Raw genomic sequence first — 18,751 nt, 5'->3', positions numbered from 1 at the left:
ATGGGCGCCCTGGCCCTGGCTCTGGGGATTTTCCACTACCTGGGGCTCTACCTGCAGCTCGGCGCCGCCTCCCGGCACCCCCCGTGGGACGCCCCGGCGGCGGGCAGCGGTGAGCGCGGGCGGCGGGGCGGTGACGGGGGCTCCGGGGCTCCGCGGGGCGGGAGGGGAGGCGGCGGGGCGGCTGCAGTCGGAGCGCTCCCGGGGCTCGGTCTCCCCGCGGCGCCGGTCCCCGCCGCTGCCAGTCCCCGCGGGTGCCGGTCCCCGCTGGTCTCCGCTGCGCGAGGCTGGCGGCGGGTCGGGGCGACCCCTGCCCGGGCAGCGGGACGGGTGGCGGCGTGGGGTGGGGTGTGTATGTGTGGGGGGGGTGTCCCGGTGCCCGCGGCGGCGCTGGCAGCACGGCGACGCGGTCCGTCGCGCCGCTGGCTCCGGGGAGCCGGGAGCGGGGGGGCGGTCCGGCCGCGCCGGCGCTGGGCTCCGCCGCTGCCGTCCCTGGGGGCCGGGAGGTCTCTGCCTCCGCCCGTGGACTGCCGAGCCCGGGGGGCTTTGCACCGTGCGTCCCCGTGCACACCCCCGTGCAAGGGCGCACACCCCCGTGCAAGCGAGCGGCCCCGTGCGCGCCGCCAGCAGCGGGAGCGGCTCTCCCGGCGGGGGCAGCGACGCTCCGCTCCCCGCCCGCCGCGGCTCCTCCGCCGGCTCCGGGGCTCGGCGGGGCGCGGTGCTGCCGAGCCCGGCCGCGGTCCAGCCCGGGGGAAGCCTCTTCCTGCACCCCCCTGTGAGAAAGTCCCTCCCCGGTTCCCGCCCGCGGGGTGCCGAGGGGACGGGGACGGAGCCCCCTCGGAGGGGGAGCGCCGAGACCCTCCGTGGGGTGACGCGGGTGGGTTTAAATCTGCGCCCCGGGGGGGTGACGGCGGGGTGAGTGCTGGGTGCCCGGTGCCCCGATCGCAGCCGCCCCCCTCGCACGGCTCCGGAGCTCCCGGCGTGCGGCGGGAGCCGGTCTCTGCCCCGAGGAGCCTGCAGGGCCAGAGGCCTCGGCCCGGGGAGGGGTGCGGCGTCCCGCAGCGGTGGGGTGCGGGGCCGGCGGGTGCCTGCGTGGGGCCGGGGTGAGCTGGGGGGGAAAGGCAGGAGGGCTCGGACCCGCCGGCCCGGCGTGCCGGAAGCAGACGCGGGCGAAGAACCTCCATTAGCCGCTGCTGCTCCCCTCAGAAATTCAGAGATAGGCAAATAAATAGTGAAATGGTCGCTGCGAGGGAGCAGGGAGCCGAGGAGAAGAAATGTTCTGGGAGGGCGAGTGCACTTCGGAGCCACATTACGGCTTGCTACTACGAGCGGTTCTGCAGCAACTCACTTAATCACAACAGAAACCTTTATTAACGACACTGAAAAGCAGTGAGTAAGTGGGTCATGTATAATAAGCCATTTGTGTTCAGGAGGTGAATACCAATTTGATAAAAACTGTGCGTGCCGAAAACCCGTATAAACCGCCGTTCAGCGGATCGGAGATTGATCGCTCCGTTGCTCGCTGGTACGGCTTCTCCTCCGCACCACGGGAGCCTGGTGGGTCGGGGGTGCAGAGCAGGAGAGGGGCCGGGGCCGACGGGATGGATTTGGCCATGGCCAGCGGGGATGGGCAGGTCCTGCCAGGCTCTGCCCGCCGCAGGCAGCGCCGGGGGCTCGCCGCCACCCCTGCCCGGTGCAGGCGGCCTGGAGGAGCCTCTGCTGCACCGCGAGGCTCTGGTGCGGCCTGGGAGCGCGTTCGCCATTACCCGCAGCGAGGGCATGGAACGGGGGCACCGTGCGCTCCGCAGGCGTCGGTGGGCGGCCGGTACCACCCCTGGGAGCGAGGGTGGCTCCCCCACCCAGCGGGTGTGAGCAATGTGCACGGCACATGGCAGCCAGGGCTGCTCGGGGAGGGGAAAAGTCTCCATCAAAGAAAGTCCTTTCCCTGCCCCCACAGCAAAGGCTCTACCTCCAGCGAGGACGGAGCGAGGACGGGGCCAGGATCGGCTCCATCTGCCCCGGGAGAGCGCCTGAGCCACAGGATCCCTCCCCGCCATCCCTCCCTGCCGCACCACGCTGCCTCTCCCCTCCTCTCTCCTCTCCTCAGGCTGGCGCCTTCAATTATTCATGCCCCCCATTGCAGGCAGCCTGTGCACGCTGGGCTGCTGCCATCGGCGCTCAAACCGGCGCTGGCTGGGAAGCTCCAGCCACCTCCCCAGCCTGCCAGCACCCGGAGCAGGGCAGGGAGAGCTGCTCGGTGAGCGTTCCCGAGGAGAAGCCTGGCGCCTTCCTTGCCTCGCTCGCAAGCGTTAGTGTCTCGCCGTCAATAAAGCTGCTGTTGAAGGGCTGAAGGCTGGAGGGAGCGGAGCCCCGGCTCCCCGGGGTGCTGCCCTTCTCCTCTCTTGCACACCCCGATGATTATTCTATCAATTACTTTCATAAACACTTTGCATTCTACCGGATTTTTTTGTGCTTCCTGATGGGAATTCTCCACCCAGTGTGTTTTTCCTGCTGCTGTTCGTGCAGTCATTCAATGCAATTACTTCTGACACCTCTCCTCATCAAATGTCTGTGCTTTCTTTTCCCTTGAAGAAGCTGACAGACGATGGGCCAGACACTGGGAATTATTACGTTAGGACAGTGACAGCTAATTTTAATCATAACGTTCCCTGTGAGCGAGGCAGCAAATCAAACAAACAGCCGGTGCGGCTGCGCGCGGTCCGGGAGCCGTGGGCAGTGCTGCGGTGCCGGGGTGGGGAGCGGGGACCTGGAGGCTCCACTGTGCTCCCCCCTTCAGCAGGTGCCGCTCTAGGGGCCAGGGCCTGGGTGGGTGCTCGCCTCTTCGCAGCGCCGCTGGGGTTTTGGTTCACGGTGCGAGAAGGACTCGCCCACCTCGGCACACGCAGCCCTTCCCGGCACCTGGAATGGCTCTGGCTCTGACCGGGCTCCTCTTCTCCGTGGCCGTTTCCCCTGGCTGCGGGTTTATCTCCCGCCTGGCTGCCCCCTCCCTGCGGCTCCAGCTGCGGTGGGTGCATGGCCAGGCACCGGGGCCGTCGGCTTGGCTGCGCCGGATGGGTTCGTGCCTTGCACCGGGATGAGCCCACTGGTCGTGGGGCGGGCAGAACCGGGCAGGAGGGTGCTGTGCCCAGGAGCACCAGGCGCTGCCGGCTCTGTGAGATGGGTGCCGGCACCATGCATGGCGTGAGCAGCTCTCCGCAGCGCTGCCGATGGCTCCTGTTTTGGGTGTGAGACCGGGGGGCTGATATCTAGCAGAGGGGAGGTCCTGTCTGCCCCATCCCGGTTCCTGCCTGCTTGGAATCATCCCCTGCCTGCTGGGAATCGTGCCCTGCCTGCTGGGAATCAATCACCCCCTGGCAGAGCCCAGCACCGAAGCGAGCGGTGGCTGAAGGACGGCTGCACAGCGCTGCGGGGCCCCACCGGGAGCTGTTGTGACAGGCCATTTTAGGGTTTTGCCACTTACACCATCAAAGAACTGCTCTTCCTCGGTCCCCCCAGGAGGGGATTGTCCGAGGACCACGGCTTCCCGGGAGCCAGCTGGGAGCAGCGAGTCCCCTTGCCTGGGAAAGCTGCTCCTGGCCGGGGCTGGGCTGGGGGAGGACTCTCACCGCCGGCATCTCAAACCTGGGCAGCGGGGAGGATGCTGGGGGGGCAGGAGCTGGGGGGCAGCCCAGCCGTAACAGTTCACTGTTAGAAATACTCACAGGTTTCAAGGTTAATTCCAGCTCCCTGGCAAGGTGAGCTCTGGCCTGATCGCAATCACCGAATTAGCTGGGTTTTTTGTTGTTTTTAATTTGTGCTGCAAATTTGAGCTAATTCTGCTGCTAATGTGACAGTAAATAGGGGCAGAGGAATGGCGCTCCCGTCCCCAGCGTGCTGGCAGGAGCCCTCCCGTCCCCGGCCAGCGCTCGTGGTGCTCCAGTCTGGGGCTGCTCTTGGAAAGGGCAAGTGCAGGATTGCCGGTGCTGCCCGAGTGGGTCTGTGACTGGATCCGTTCCGGGCTCCAGCCCTGGCCCTCACCCCGTCCCTGCTGGCCACTCGCCACCGAAGCCCTTTGCCCCGGCACAGCTGCCGTCGTTGGCGCTGCCTGCCCCGCTCTCACCGGTGACACCGGCCATCGCGCCACAGTGTTTATGCACCGTTTTGTGGCCATGGTGTGTTTTTGGTGACCTGGGGTCAGCACCCCTGCTCGCAGGCTTGTCAGGAGGAGATTCATTCGCAGATGTTAACGGGCAGATGGGCAGAGGAGGGAGGTTTTAGCCCAACTGCGTAGCACACACCGGCAACCCTGGTGCCCCGCTGTGGGGACAGTGTGGGCCCGGCACAGCCAGCGCGCTGGAGCGGTGCCTGGGCTGCTGCTCCTGGATCCGTCCAGGGGATGCCTCCTGTGCCCTCTGGTCTCCTGGGGTGACTCCTGCACGGGCAGCCTGTGCCCACGGGTGGAGGGGCCTCACGGCACCGAGGAGGGTCCGTCCGTCCCTCCCTGGCTCCTGGGCAGCTGTCCCTGGGGAGGGCTGAGCACTGCTGACAGCCCTGGCGCCGAGCTGGAGAGCGCGGGGATGGCGGGGACAGGGGGGATGGGGGGGGGACAGCTGTCTCGACAGCTCTGCAGGGTCCTCTCCAGAGGATCTCCACACACACGCTCCACAGCCGGCAGGGAGGGAGCGGCTCAGCTCCCCCGGCAGTGCCGGCTGCTTTCTCCTGCCTCTCGTTCTGCCCCGTGGTGACCCTGGTGGCATCTGCGCTGGGAGCTGCCGGTGGTGGGGAGCTGGTGTGAGAGCGGTGCAGCCCCCAGGGCGGGTGGGTGGCAGTGGCATCACCGACCTGCCGGTAGCCTTGGCAGGTCTGGGGGCTGGTGGGGACCCACTTGTTTGGACATGGCCTGGGGGGCCGAGCAGTTGGTGGGACATGGCTGCTGGCACCGGTTGGGGCCAGGCTCCGTTGGAGCTGCCGGGGGCTTGCCTTCGGCTGGGGTTGGGGTGCTGCTCACCCCAGCCTGGACCCAGGGCTGTAGTGGCCACGTCCCAAGCCGGTTCCCTTCCCGCCATGTCTCATGGCACACTCCTGCTGCCGGGGCGCGGGGAGGGGGCTGCTGAGGGAGCGGGTGATGGGAGTGCGAGGCTGAGCCGGCAATTAGTCCTCCAAGTGTCTTGACTCACCGAACCACAATAAACCATGAGTTATGACGGGGGAGCTTTGTGAAGGGAAGAATAAGCCGCACTTGATCGCAGCCCACGGCATCACAGCAGCAGCCGGAGGGAGGGACGAGGGGCGGCAGAGCAGTGTCTGATTGACCCGTGCCGCAATGGTGCGGCGGGGCAAACGACTCGCGAGCGCTAACTTGGGGATTGACGTGCGTTTGCAAATGCCCGATGAGTATTGAATTGCCCTCCGATACGTGTCTGCACGACCGTCAACCCGGGGGTGCGCCCACGACGCCGTGGCTGTCCCAGCAGCCGGCGGTCGGTGCCTTGCGTGGGCTGTGGCCGGGGCAGCCAGCACGGCTCCTTGCGGGGCTCCACCAAAACAGCGGGCAACGGGCAGCGGGCAGGGTCCTGGCCAGGCTCCCAAGGTCTGTGTGGCCTCATGTGCTCCTCAGGGCAGGGGCAGCGGGGGCTGCAGGGCAGGAGGATGGGGCAGGGGTCTGGTGGGTCATTTCCAGGTGCCCAGGGTGATGCACGACCCAGCCTCGCCCCTGGCACGGGGGGGTGGGGGCCACCCCTTCCCCGCTGCCCGCTCGCTGCCGGCAGCCCTCCTGCCCGTGCCGAGCGCGGTGATGAATCCTGCCCGCCGTGGGGAGGGAGCGCGGCAGCCTGTATATCTCCGGTTTATGAGAGCACCAAGCTGTCCCAGCAGGCGTTTTCAATTCCGTTTATCTGTGTTTCCCCATTGAGTTCATTTTATTTCCCCTGATTTTTGTTTCCTGGAAGATTTATCGATCCTGATTTTCTCAGTTTATGACAGGTAGCAGGCCATAAAGCACGCGGAGCAGCCAGCCTGTCGCCGGCCCCCTCCCTGCCGCTGCGAGGACACGGCACCAATGTCAGCGGCGGTGAGAGGGATGGTGCTGGGTGGCAGAGGGGGCCAGGGCGGGCAGGGGGCCGGGGCGCTGAGCGGCTCTGGCAGCTCGGCTCTCCCCTGGCCCTGCCAGCGGTGTCGGTGGGAGCGGGGTCCGGGCAGCTCAGCTGCCCCAGGGCAGGGTCTGTGACCGGCCGTGGGGCTGCTCATGGCTGGGGGCTGCCCAGGGGGGCCTCGACCTCCTCTGCCCGGGTCCCTGCAGAGGGGCAGGGCTGGGGCTGGGGCGTGCAGCGAGGCTTGTCCGCGCCACATTGCCTCTGTCCAGGCGGTCGGGGTCCCCAGCGTCCATCGGGGAGGGCGCAGGGTGGCCAAAGGTGGCCTCTCCCGATGGCTGGGGGTCTGTGGGGACACACTGCCCTTCCACCCCGCCGCTGCCACCACGGCCCCTTCCGATGGGCCTCTGGAGGGTCCCCAAACTGCCCATTACTTCTGGAGGGCTCAGCCCTGATTAAAGCCATTCCTGGTGTTACCTCTGCCAGCGGCTGCGGGTCTGGCCCTCCTGCCCCTTGCTTCGGGGTCTGCCACCACTCGGGGCGGGGGGTCAGTCTGGCTGTCGCGTGGGTCGCGTGGGAGGGAGGGTGCCCGGCTGATGTGGCTGCGCCGGGGTCTGGCTGCGGCCCGCGTGGGGCTGAGCCGGGGCTGAGCCGGCCAAGGAGCTGCGTGTCGGCTCAGCGCCAGGCTGGTTTCGGCACACCCGGCAAAAGCGCAGGTAAATGCTCCTGCAGCCGCTCGAGCTCCCGGGTGCCCACGCAGGGGCTGGTGCACGGCCCCCCCGGTACCGACCACCCGCCCCGTCCTGCGCGGGTGAGCATGGACCCGACAGACCAGGAGGTGTCTGTCCCCAGCAAAGGGGTGACTTGGTGGCACCCGTCACTTGTTCCTGCAGACACCGAGCCCCGAGAGGCCTCTGCCTCCTCCTCGCCTCGCCTAGGCACCCTGTCCCCCGTGGCCCAGCCTCGACTCTCCTGGGTGGCTCTCGTGGTGAAACGGCTTTGCTGCCCCCCTGGGAGATGCCGTCCCCCTCCATCGGACCCCCCTCATTTTTCAGTGGAGGCAGGAGAGATGAACCATCCTTGCGGTACCTGCCTGCTGTCACTGACCGTCACCCATCACCCTCCCATCTCCCGGCTGCTCTGCCGTGCCGTCCCCCTCCCTGCCGGCGTTTCTGGCTGCCGCGGGGCTCTGCCAGCGCCTCTCCGGGGCCATCAACCACATTCTGCTCTCGTGGTGCTGCCCGGGACTGTCCTGCCCGTGATTTTGGGGCTGGGGACTGCACTGGAGGTGGCCTGGCTGCCCCTTGACTGGGGTGTCCCGGGGTGACTGCTGGGGCCGGCGGGGCCAGCACAGCCCAGCGCCCCGCAGACAGGAGCTGTGGGGGTGTCCCTTGGCACTGGGGTCCTGGAGCCCCCTCCCCACAGAGGGACCATGGGGTGGGGAGCTGGGATGGAGGGGGTGGGCAGGGAGGCAGAAGAGGGGGACGAAGGGCCGGGATGTGCAGGGAAGGAGGGACCGGCCTCGCTTTCCCTCCTGCTGTCAGACCTTGTTGTCTGTCCGTCCATCTTTCCCGGGAGGGTTTGTGGACTGACGGGAGCTTCCAGCTCGTCACTCTCAACCACTGGGGAAGTGGGGAGGGGGTCAGGGCCTGGAGAGAGCAGTGGGCTCTGCGGTCCCCAGGGGTGCTGTGGGAGGGGGCTCCCGGGGCAGGGGCTGCTGCGGGGCCAGCAGGTCCATCAGCGGGACCTGCCCTCCTGCGGACGGCCGAGCCCTGGGGTTAATGGATACACATGCTTCCCGATTAAAAGCTGAAAGAAAGAAGGCACTTGATTCAATCAGGCCTTTTTCTCTGCTCATCGGCCAAATTCCTGTCCGTGGGAGCGGATTTTAATTGTGTTCAGAGTAATTTGGACACGTCTGGAGCCCTCAGGCTGCCGCTGCTGCCTCTGCTCCGCGTGCCCGGCCAGGACCGCAGGGGCCCGGGGGGCTGGCACAGGCTCTGCCAGGACCCTCTGCCGGGACCCTCTGCCTTCGCCCAGCGCTCCTGCCATCGGGAATCCTGCGGAGCCAAAGCCTGACCCTGGGTCACGGCCGGGGAATGGCCGGGCAAGTGGCAGGGAATGGCTGGATGTAACTGCCCCAGTGCCACCGCGGCCGGAGCACGGGTGAGCCCTTTGCCACGCGCCGAGGAGCAGCCGGCACCGAGCAGCGCCGGACCCTCCTGCTCCTCCCGCAGCCCTCAACCACCGGAGCTGTTCCCCAGTCCCGGGTTCCCTCTGCGGCTGCCGGCACCGGGGTCCTGGGCGGATGGGGATGCAGGAGCCGTGCTGGGAACCCCTCCGGGAGCCCCGGGCTCGTTAAACCCTTGCGCTGGGTATTTCCCTCAGTCCCCCCGCTAAGATGGATTAAAGGACAGCGATAAGTATATGGGATTTCCATGCGTCCGGAGGGACGGCGGGATATTAAAGGTATTAACTTTTCCGTCTGGGCTGATAATAATTCGTTTTCAGAGGAGATCAGGGCTTGGTGAGAAGCCCCGGGGAGCTGCGCGCTGGTCCTGATGGGCTGCGTGTCCCGGGGGGCTCTGATGGCACCAGAGGGACCAGCGTGGTGGCTGTGAGCTGGCAGCACCAGCGGCACGAGGTGGCCAGTGAAGATGGGAGGGCACAGGGCACCCGGCACAGATCAGAGCGGGACCCTGATCCGGCCTCTGCAACCTGCCCGGGCTGGGCACCGTGTGCTGCAGCTCACGGAGGGGCAGGGGTGGGCAGGGACAGGCAGGGACGGGCAGAGGTGGGCAGGGGCCGGCCCCATGCTGGAGCAGCTTCCAGCTGGACCACGTTCATCCCAGTGCTGCCACTGGCCCCAGAGTAGTGCTCCGTGGGTGACAGGGACAGGGCAAGTGGCCCCCACATCCCGCAGCCCTGCAGCCCCTGCCCCTGTGGCCAAATTGGTGGCCAGGGAGCGCGAGGAGGCTGACAGCCCCAGGCCCGGCCGTGCCGGCACTGGGGGCTCAGCCCCCGTCCCCGTGCCGTGCCGTGCCAGGGAGAAGCCATCGCAGATTGTGACATAACGTCTGCTGGTGACCTGCACGCCAGGGACGTCTTTACGGAGGAACAATAATCTCTCCAGAGGAGATGAAAAGAATTCTAATTACATCTCCAAACAATATTTGTTTTGAGCGAGGAAAGCAAACCATATGGCATGTGGGAGACTGTTTGGGGGCTGCATTAAACAAGGATTTGTTTTTCATTTATGATCTGGTCTAAGCAGAGATACGATCATGCTTTATTTATTTATTACACCTCAGAGGCACACAGGGTCCTGTACCCACTGTGGGGTAGAGGTCCTGCAGGTGGCGTGGGAGTGGGGGGCTCCCACTCCCACCCTTTCCTCCTGTTGCTCTTTCCAAAGTGCTGGGGGGGCCGGACGCTCTGCTGGGGCTGGGGAGGGGGCGCTGGGGTGGGCGAGGGGCAGCCAGGGGTGGGGAGGTCCACCTGCATGGCAGCAACCCGTCCCCTCCACCGAAGGTTCTGGGTCTGTTTGGCTGGGGAAGGGTCCGGGCTCTCCTGCTGACCCTGCTCGTGTGGCCACTGGCATCGCCCTCGCCAGGGAGGTGGCGCGTCCCCGCAGGCGCCCGCAGCCCCCGCAGCCCCCGCTCTGTCTCCTGCAGCCCTCTTCACCGAGACCCCCCATGACATGACGGCCCAGGCGGGCGAGGACGTGGAGATGGCGTGCTCCTTCCGAGGCAGCGGCTCCCCCTCCTACTCCCTTGAGATACAGTGGTGGTACGTCCGCAACCACAAGGACTGGACAGACAAACAGACGTGGGCTTCCAGCCAGGTAATGCCCCTCGTCCTCCCCTCTGGCAGCAGTGTCGAGGGGCAGAGCCCTTCCCCCTGCTCGCCCGGGGGTCTTCACTTGCAGCAGCCGGTGGGGCTCAGGGTGGGGACCCCCGTCCCGCAGCAGCGTCCCCAGCACTGACCAGCCCTGGAAACAGCAGGGTCTCACCCTGCTCCGCTCCCTGCTCACGGGCACAGGACCACGCGTGGGGTGCACGGCGTCCGGCTGCACCGAGGATGCTCCGGGGGGCTGGCGAGGCTGGGCTGTCCCGGCCACCCTTCCCAATTAGCTGCGGGGCCACATGGCCCATCCCCTGGGACTGATCCCAGGCAGCGGCTTTGTCTTCGTGCTGGTGCCTTCTCCCATCTCATCACGAACTCATCCCCTCTCATCTGTCCCCGCATCCTCCACCCCCCCCACCCCCCCTTGTTTTCCCCGTTTCCGTGTGTATCGGTCTCAGCAAACAGCTGTCTCTTTATTTCTCTTTCTGTTCACACAGAGATAAGGGCCAAATAATGGGAAGGCAGCTTTAGGTATTTTAATGAGCCTCTATTATTGTGTCTTTGGCAGAGCTGCCGCTGGTATTACCATAAATTGCGAGAAGCATCGCGAAATGCTGCGGCTCCCTCGGGAGCGCTGCTGGGGGGCTGCGGGGGTGCGGGGCAAGGGGTGGTGGGGACACCCGGTGCGGGGAGCGGGCACGGGAGCGGGCTGCGTGGCGGACGCCTGGGCCCCGGTGCTGCCAGGGGCTGCCCAAGGGGACCCGGGGTGCTGCCGGCTGGTTCGGGAGCACGGACGGTCACCGGGGCAGGCGCTGGCTGTGAAGGGGCCGCGGCTGCTGGGGACAGGGGTCACTGCCGCAGCGAGCGGGGCTCTGTCCCCAGCCGGGCCACGGGGAGCACCCACTGGTGGAGCTGCAGTGAGGACCCGTGGGTGAGCACCCTGTCCCCCTGCAGCCGTCGTGGTGCTCCGGTGCTGCCGTTCTCTCCCCTTCCTGGCTGCCCCGTGTGGCTCCCGTCTGCCCGGGGTCTGCTGGGGCTGAGCAGCCCCCTTCTCCCTTCTCCCTCCTCCTCCTCCTCGCTCGGGGCAGCCATCCCGGGGGTGGGCAGGGGTCCGGTGGGCTCCTGCCTGCTCCCAGCCAGGCTGACAATTTCTCTTCCCTCTCTGGTCTCCCTCCCCATCCTGCTCTTCCTGACAGCTGAAGGCATTGCCACCGGAGGAGCCCGGGAAGGACGCGACAAAAATAAGCGTGAGTTTGGCCGATGGTTCCTGCAGGGGCTCCGGCCGAGGGCTCGGCTGGGGCGTTCCCCTGCGGTGCTGGGTCTCAGCGTTGCATGGAGCTGGGGGGGGCGGGAGGGTGTCCTGGGGTCTGTGTCTCTGTGCAAGGCCGGGTGCCCCAGATGAGGGGTCCTGGGAGGCGGGGGGGTGCACTGGTCCCACTGGTGCCGCAGGCTGGCGATGCCGGGGTGGGGGGGCTGGATCTGCGCCGGCTCGGCACTGGGAGCAGCCTGGACTGTGAGCCCCGTCCAGCTCCTGTTGGCATCCGAGGGACACGTTTATGATAAGGAGAAAATAATCTAATGTACTCAGCGGATTAGCGTCCCAAAGCCATTTGGGCTGACGTGAACAGAATGAGGAAACACTAATCAGCGGAATAAAATAAACGCTCTCGGCCTCCCGCTATCGGGAGGGCTCTGCGTTTGGGGGTGCCACAGAAATGGAGCAATATCAGGATGTGCTTCCCACCCTCACCCCTGCCCTGGCAGCCTCTTCTGGCTCTTCCATTTTTCCCCTTGCTGAGTGAGCAAGGGGGGGCCAGGGCTCACCATGCACCCACGGCTCCTTGGGGCCGGGTGCCCCCGGTGCCCAGGATCAGTCGCTCTGCCCGACTCCATCCCCGGGAAGTGGCGAGGAGTCGTTTACAAGGGGTAAAATGCCAGAAAGCTTCACGATGGAGTGCATCGCCTCCCATCTCCCACCGGTGGGGATCAGCGCACGTAGATTCTCTTGCCGGTAACAAATCCCCCACAGGGAGCGCGTCCCCTTTGGTGTGTTCGCCTCGTGGCTCCCCGGGGTTTCAGCCCCGCTTGTCCCTGTTTCTGTGACGGGCACTGCGATGTGCCCACCATCCACCTCCAAACCCCAGCAGGCTCCGTCCCTCGCCGGGGTGCCGCGGCTGGCCGCCCCACGGTGCTGCCCACGGGCTCGGGAGGGCTGCTGGTCCCCCCAGGCCGGCTCAGCCCAGCCCCACTCCCAGGGCACAGGGCTTTGCTCCCCCCGGTGAGGGTGTCGGGGTCCTGGTGCCCGATGCCGACTGGGCTCCACAGGCAGTTTGCGGCCAGGGACCAAATCCTGCGCCGGGCAGGGATGCGCGGCCGGCTGCTGGTGCCGTGTTAGAGCCGAGGGAAGGCAGGTGCCACGGCACAGCCGGCGCAGCCGCACGGAGCCCGGCCGGGGCGGCAGGAGAGGCCGAGGTGGGGGCCGGGGCTGCAGAGCCATCCCAAGGCCAGTGCCTCCCCTCAGCTCGGCCCTTGCGTTTTTCAGCATAATTGGGCAGGTGATGGCACGCTGGAGTGTAACCGGTGCGTGTGTAACCAGGGCTGCTGGTGACGCGCTCGGGGTGCGACACTTCTGCCATGTCCTCCTGAACAAGCCAGCAGGCAGAGGCTGGAGTTTTAAACCTTTTTTTGTTGTTGTTGTTATTTTAAATGTCCTTGATTATTAAGTGTTTACGGAACGGAGGAGAAAAATGAATGCAGGCGAGACTCCACCACGAGCAGTTCTGATGAAATGTATGGCACAGCCACGGAGGCAATTGACTGAGAACAAACGGCAGCGTCAAACAATGCGAAATGATGTAAATCATACGCAGAAACCACCGCGCCAGGCACCCCCTTGGCTGTTATTTATCTGCCAAAACACACTCGGTGCTGGAGGTGCCGGCACCGGCTCTGCCTGGAGCCACCGCGCTCTGTGGGGATGTGGAGAGGGAAACCGCTGCCGCCCTTTGCCGTGTGGCAGCAAACACGATGGGTCTGGATTTGTGTTTTTTTCCCCCTTGAATTCTTTAAAGCTGCTGTTCTGCCGCTGAGCAGCGGCGCATTGCAGGGCTGAGCTGGGGCTGGGCACCCCGCGGCCGTCTGTCCGGCCCAGCCCGTGCGGGGGTCTCTCACCCCGTCCCGGGTCCACTGCCCTGCCTGAGCCCCCCAGGCCATGAGCATCATGATCAGTCACAAAATTATCCCTCCTGCTCATAACCAAGCCGCGGGCTGAGGCTCAGTGACCTCCTGGGCAGCGGCTCCACGGCCGCTGGCAGCACCAGCAAATTTATTAGTTCTAAATTTCCCAGCCATTAATTTCGGTAAGTGACTCCTTGCTCTTCTGACACAAAGGGGTTTTTTTTGAAGCTTCTTTCCCGTGATGGCCTCGGTGCCCTGGCACACACGCTGAGGCCGGTGTCTCACCTCCCTCCTGCCCCACAGCCCCTGCGCGCAGCCCCTGCCGCCCCCTGCCCCGTCTCGGGGGCAGCTCGGAGCCTGCCCTGCTGCAGGACCAGCCCCCCAGGACCCCCATCCCCGGCACTGCGGGATCGGTGCTGGTGGCTGCACGTGGGCTCTGAGCAGCCCCAGAGCCGCCTGTTGGGGTGGCCCCGGCCACGACGTGCGGTGCCGGCCGCCCACAGTGCACAGGGTGGCCGGACGCAGCTGCTCGCGTGTGCTCACGTGTGCTTGTATGTGCTGGCACGTGCATGTGCTGGCATGTGCATGTGCACGTGTGTGTGCAGGCGCTGGCTGCCATTGAGGCTGCAGCGGCCCAGCCCATCAGAGGGGCCGGTGACAAGGTCCCCCTCCCCGTGCTGCCGCCCGCGTTTCGGCGCTGCCTCCTTCACCTTTTGGGCCGGGAGTTTGTGTCGCTGTGGTTGTGGCTCCCAGCCCCGTTTCTAAACACCATAAAATCTTCAGCTAACAAATGCAGCGGCAAGTAGAAAAATGGCCTTTGCCATCCAGTGTGATTATAGGGAACAGAGCCAGGGGCCTCGGGGCGGGTTATAAATCTGATTTATTGACCCAGCCCAACAGCAGCCGCAGCTCTGGCTAGTGAGTAAGTCTTAAATTTCATTGGGTGATAAATACTGAGAGCGAATCAATTTGGTAGAAAAGCTAATTAGCCGGCGTGGTTCTGCATCGATCTCCGAGCCCCACGCGGCCGGGCGCGCACCAGGGACTCCGTCGTCCCACGGTCCGGGGCTGGGGCCGGGGTGCCCCCGTGCCTACTGCCTGACTTCGCCGTGTCCTCCTCAGCACGTGGCTGGGCCACAGTGCAGCAGCGCTATTGGGGGGTGGCACTGACCCGGGTCTCGGGGGGCCGTGGGGGTCCCAGGAGCTGCCTGACCCCCCCTCTGCCCCGCCGCAGGTGGTGAAGGTGGTCGGCAGCAACATCTCCCACAAGCTGCGGCTGTCGCGGGTGAAGCCGGAGGACGAGGGGACGTACGAGTGCCGGGTGATCGACTCCAGCGACGGCAAGGCACGGCACCACAAGGTGAAGGCGTACCTGCGGGTGGAGGCGGTGGGGGGCGTGGGGCACCCCCAGGACACCCAGCTGCGGGGCGCCCCGCTGCCAGACCCCGCCGCGCCGGGCTCGGCCCATGCGCACCACCACCACCACCACAAAGCCGGGAAGGAGCTGAAGAAGCGCTCGGCAGACGCCTCCTGTGTGCTGTAGGCGGGCGGTGCCGGGGGGATGCCGGAGCCCCTCGCTGCCCTGGACTCAGCGGAGCCGTCGAGGGTCCTGCGCCCCCTGCCAGAGACTGGCCCCACCACCCCGTCTTGCCCACTGACCCCCACCACCTCCTCCTTCCGCCGGCCACCACCGGCTCGGGTTCTTCCCCAGCCCTGTGGCGCAGCGGTGCCAGGGCTCGGTGCGGGAGCGGGACCGTGTCCACGCCGGGGGGCACCGCTGGGACCGTGCCCGGGGCGTACACCCACACGTGGTGGTCCCCGTCCCCGTGCAGGCGGCTGCCCCGCTGCTTGCCACCACGGGCTGTGCTCTGCCCCAGCATCGCGTGCCCAGCGGAGGCCCCCCCTGCCCGCGGGACCCCCCTGCCCTCCCTCGTGCTTTGCCAACCCAACCGTCTGTTCCCGTAGCAGGCCCAGTTTAGTTGCTCTGTTCTGAACCCGCAGCGCGTATATAAGTTCCAGCATCCATCTTATAGACCGTGTATATCGCCTCCCCCTGCCCCCGCCTGCCCCAAAGCCACCCCAGCACGTCAAGGCCCGAGCTCAGCAGAGGAAGGACGGCACGGCACGCTCCCGGCACGCTCCCGGCACGCTCCCCAGCGCAGCCATGGCCTTGCGGGCTGTGCCGCGGCGTCGCCCAGCCAGGCAGTTGCCCGTGGCCCGTGTGTGCCCGGGGGGCTGTGCCGTCAGAGCGGGCCCACTTTCACCCATTGCTCCTCCCGGCCCCTCGCATTTCACAGAGGAAGGGGGGCTCGGCCATCAGCCCCGTCTGCCCTCGCTCTGTCCCCACTGCCTGTGCCGGCGAGGCTCCTGGCTAAACTGCCCCCCCTCGGGCACCGTGGCACCGCGCCGCCCTGGGCAGGGTCCGGCTCACGGGCTCCTGTGTCGCGGTGCAAATGGCAGAGCCTGTCCCCGGTGCCCCCACGAGTGAACACCGCCGCTGGGGACGGGGCCACGGGGAGGGAGACGGGGGTCCCGAGTCTCCCTGTGCGGGTGCCGGGTGCTGCTCCCCTGCTGCCGCTCCCCCGCGCCGCCCAGCCTGCCGCCACCAGACCTGCTGCAGCTAATAAAGCTCTTTAAAGGAAGCCTCTGCGGGTCTGCGGTCTCTGTCGCTGGCACGGCGAGGGGACATGGCTTTGGCACTGTCTTGTGTGCCCCCCCCTAAAAAAGGGGCACAGCTGGGGCTGCCAGGCGCGGGGCTGGGGCCGGTGGGGCCGGGGATGGGGTGGGGAGGGGAGGGGGTGGTGATGGGCATCGTCACCTGCAGCTGAGGGCTCAGAGCATTTAAAAGCTGCAGCTGGGGAGTTCCCTGCCTGGGAGCAGGGTGGTGCTGCCCTGTGGGTGCAGGGTGTGGCTGGGTCCCAGGTGAGCAGGGGGGTCCACACTGCGGCTGGGGGGTGCTGGGTGGGGCGGAGGTTGGGTGGGATGCTGGGGTCTGGCCTCTTCTCTGGGCTGCCAGGTGCCAGCCTTGACCCCTGCCTGGGTGCCCGGAGCAAAGGCCTCATCTCCAGCCAGGTGGGAGGTCAGGGTCCCCAAAGCGGGGGTGCTGGCTGCCCCCCAGGGCCAGGCCCTGCCCCAGGCGTGGCAGAGATGCTCCCAGCGTTGGCAGTGCCCAGCTTGGCCCCAGCTGCCGGGAGTCCCCCGGCTGCTTTGCAGTTTATTAATCCCCGAGGCTCCGCAGCGCTCACCTCTCGCTTGGCTGATGTGAAGTGATTTGTCATGTGTTAGAGAAACAAAAGCAAAAGCCGCTGGCCCGGTGTCAGCCAGTGCCGGCGGCAGAGGAAGGGCACGGCGCAGCTGGTGACCGTGGGACAGCGAGAGCCACGCTCTCCTCTGCCACCCGCTGTGGGTTCCACCTGCAGAGCCACAGCCTCGGGGGAGCAAACAGCACAGGAGCCTGTAAACACGCAGGCTACTTTGTCAGGAGGAAAACGTTAAGGAGCTGCAGGGCAAGGGGGCTGCTGTTGGAAATGCTGCTTTGCCACAAGCAATAACAGCCGCCGCGCCGTAGCTCTTGGCAGAGCCGTGGGGGTTTGCGCTGCACTTGGATGCTCCTTGTCAGGGAACTGTATCACCGCGGGGAGGAGAGGGAGCGGGAGGCATCGGCCACCGGCGCAGTAACAAACGGCCTACGGAGGAGGAGAAGGAAGAGCCAGAGCTGCGTTGGGGAGGGTAAAAGGCTGCAAATCACCTCAAACGGGGAGTAAACAAATTGCTGTGTGGTGTAGTCATTTGCAAAACCTAGAGGCGAGCTTTAAAAATAGCAGGTTTTATTAGAAGAGATTAATTTTGCTGAGTTCACATGAAATCTTGTGGGAGCCGGAGGAGGGGACTCTGCTGGGTCTGTGGCAGCGCCCAAGCCCAGGGGCTGCAGGGGAGGCTGTGCCCCCAGCCCCAGTGCGGGGCTCTCCCCTGTTCCTGGCTGGGTTTGTGTGTGGAGGAGGCGGCCAGACATGGGCTCCCCCAGCTCCCCAGTCCCTGGGGGGGGCCGGCAGCCCCACTCGCCGCGCCTGGGACAGGCCATGCCCCCACGCAGCCCCTTGGCTCTGTGGGGCAGGGGGCAGCTGCCTGCTGGGGCTGGGTCTCCTCCGGGATGGTGGGGGTGCTGGGTGGGCTGGAGCTGGGCACCCCTCCTGCACCCCAGGGTGCTGCCCTCGGCTCGGTCCCAGGCCCCAGCGGGCTGGGGGGCTGCTCAGGGGAGGAGGGTGCAGGCAGGGCAGTGGAGAAGCCCTTGGGCTCGTTTGAAAACGGGCTGAGCTTAATATGCAAGTCACTGCTGGGGAGGAACCAGCCTCATGAAAATGCCATTTCCACGCAGTCACTCTTCTGGCCATTATCCTGCTTCAGACAAAAGCAATTTACTCTGCCTGTAATAAAGCAGGGGTGATAACGAAGCCGAGACAGGCATCTGCACCGAACTGTCGGCTGGGGACTGTGGCTGTGGGGAAAATCTCCGGGAGAGCCGTGAAGCCTGGAGACAGCACTGGGAGAAACCGGTGCTGGGACTCTGCGGGGGTCTCGGTGCTGTCGGTTGTGCCGGAGGCCTGGCTGGGGGGACGGGGCCGGTTCCTGGGCACCGGGGCACGGAGCGATGCTCCAGCCTGCTCATCGGGCCGGGCAGGAGGGTGGCCTGGGGGAGCCGGCATCAGCCCTCCCTGCTGCAGCGCCTGCCCTGCGCGGTGGGACACATCCAGCGAGAGAAGGGGCTGTGGGAAGGTGCATCCCCCTCCGTGGACGCATCTCCGTGCCGGGAAGGGGCGTCGGGGGGGGGGGGGGACACACACGACACAGAGCGGCGGGTCCTGCCCCATCCCCACAGGGCACGGCAGCGCTGCATCCTCGCTGTCGTAATGACCTGAGCACCCTGGTCCCCGCTGTGCCGAGGCAGTGACTGGCTGCGATGGGCCCCTCAGCCATGGGGTGAAGGGTGGCAGCAGCCCCTGAGCCCCCCCAGCACCTCTCCCGGAGCCCGGCTCTGCAGCAGCCAGCACCGCCTGGCTCAGCGGCGAGGGCTCCACCAGCCCCGAAACCAGGCGGCTGCGGTGTGGGGTCCCCAGTAAGCCCACGCTGGAGCAGCTTCGCTTCCAGCCCTGTCTGCAGGAGCCGCGGCTGCGCAGTCCCCGCCGGGGCTGGCGAGACCCCAGGAGCGGGAGCTGGCGCGGACGTGACCAGAGGGGACTGGGTGGCTCGGCAGGGGTGGGAGCGGGGACTCTGGCGGGGCAGCGCTGCCCTCAAGCCTCGTGCCTGTCCTCCCGCGTGGTGACGTGCCCCGACGCGGGCGCAGGCAGGCGGGTGTCCGCGGAGCCCGCAGCGCCGCGCTCCGCGGGGTCCCTGTGGCGGGGCAGGAGGGGCTGGCTGCGGAAACCGGGGCTGGTGCTGGGACGGCAGCCGGGGAGGGGTTTCGCTGTGGTGGATGCTGCAGGTGCCATTTGGTTTTGTGCTTTTTTCTTTCAGAAAGATGTAGAACTTCAGTCTAAAAAAAGCTAGAATAAAGGTTATCTGTTTTTCTTTTGAGCTCGCCTTGTCCCAGCGGAGGTGACTCCAGCAAGGCTGGGCTGGTTCTGCTGCCCAGGGGCGACCAGTTC

General features: G+C 66.5%; 1 protein-coding gene across 2 annotated transcripts; it reads left to right on the top strand.

Moving 5' to 3' along the window:
- Positions 1-14,652, top strand: VSTM2L (V-set and transmembrane domain containing 2 like). 2 transcript variants are annotated; one of them, XM_086474886.1, is made up of 4 exons: positions 1-109; positions 9,761-9,930; positions 11,129-11,179; positions 14,344-14,652. In XM_086474886.1, exons 1-4 carry the CDS (start codon positions 1-3, stop codon positions 14,650-14,652), a joined length of 639 nt encoding a protein of 212 aa, XP_086331012.1. The 2 variants fall into 2 exon arrangements, with proteins under 2 accessions (XP_086331012.1, XP_086331011.1); XM_086474885.1 differs by having other exon boundaries at positions 9,740-9,930.
- Positions 14,653-18,751: the final 4,099 nt, after the last annotated feature.

Source organism: Leptosomus discolor, chromosome 17 (genome assembly GCF_034619465.1).
Source record: "Leptosomus discolor isolate bLepDis1 chromosome 17, bLepDis1.hap2, whole genome shotgun sequence".
Classification (NCBI taxonomy): Eukaryota; Metazoa; Chordata; class Aves; order Leptosomiformes; family Leptosomidae; genus Leptosomus; species Leptosomus discolor.
The sequence above is the reverse complement of the archived record's forward strand: the minus strand, read 5'-3'. Positions and strand labels throughout refer to the sequence as shown.

Coding starts and splice junctions, on each gene's coding strand:
- VSTM2L (XM_086474885.1), top strand. CDS start 1: ATGGGCGCCCTGGCCCTGGCTCTGGGGATTTTCCACTACCTGGGGCTC. Junction 110..9,739: donor CGCCCCGGCGGCGGGCAGCG/GTGAGCGCGGGC, acceptor CAGCCCCCGCAG/CCCCCGCTCTGTCTCCTGCA. Junction 9,931..11,128: donor AGACGTGGGCTTCCAGCCAG/GTAATGCCCCTC, acceptor TCTTCCTGACAG/CTGAAGGCATTGCCACCGGA.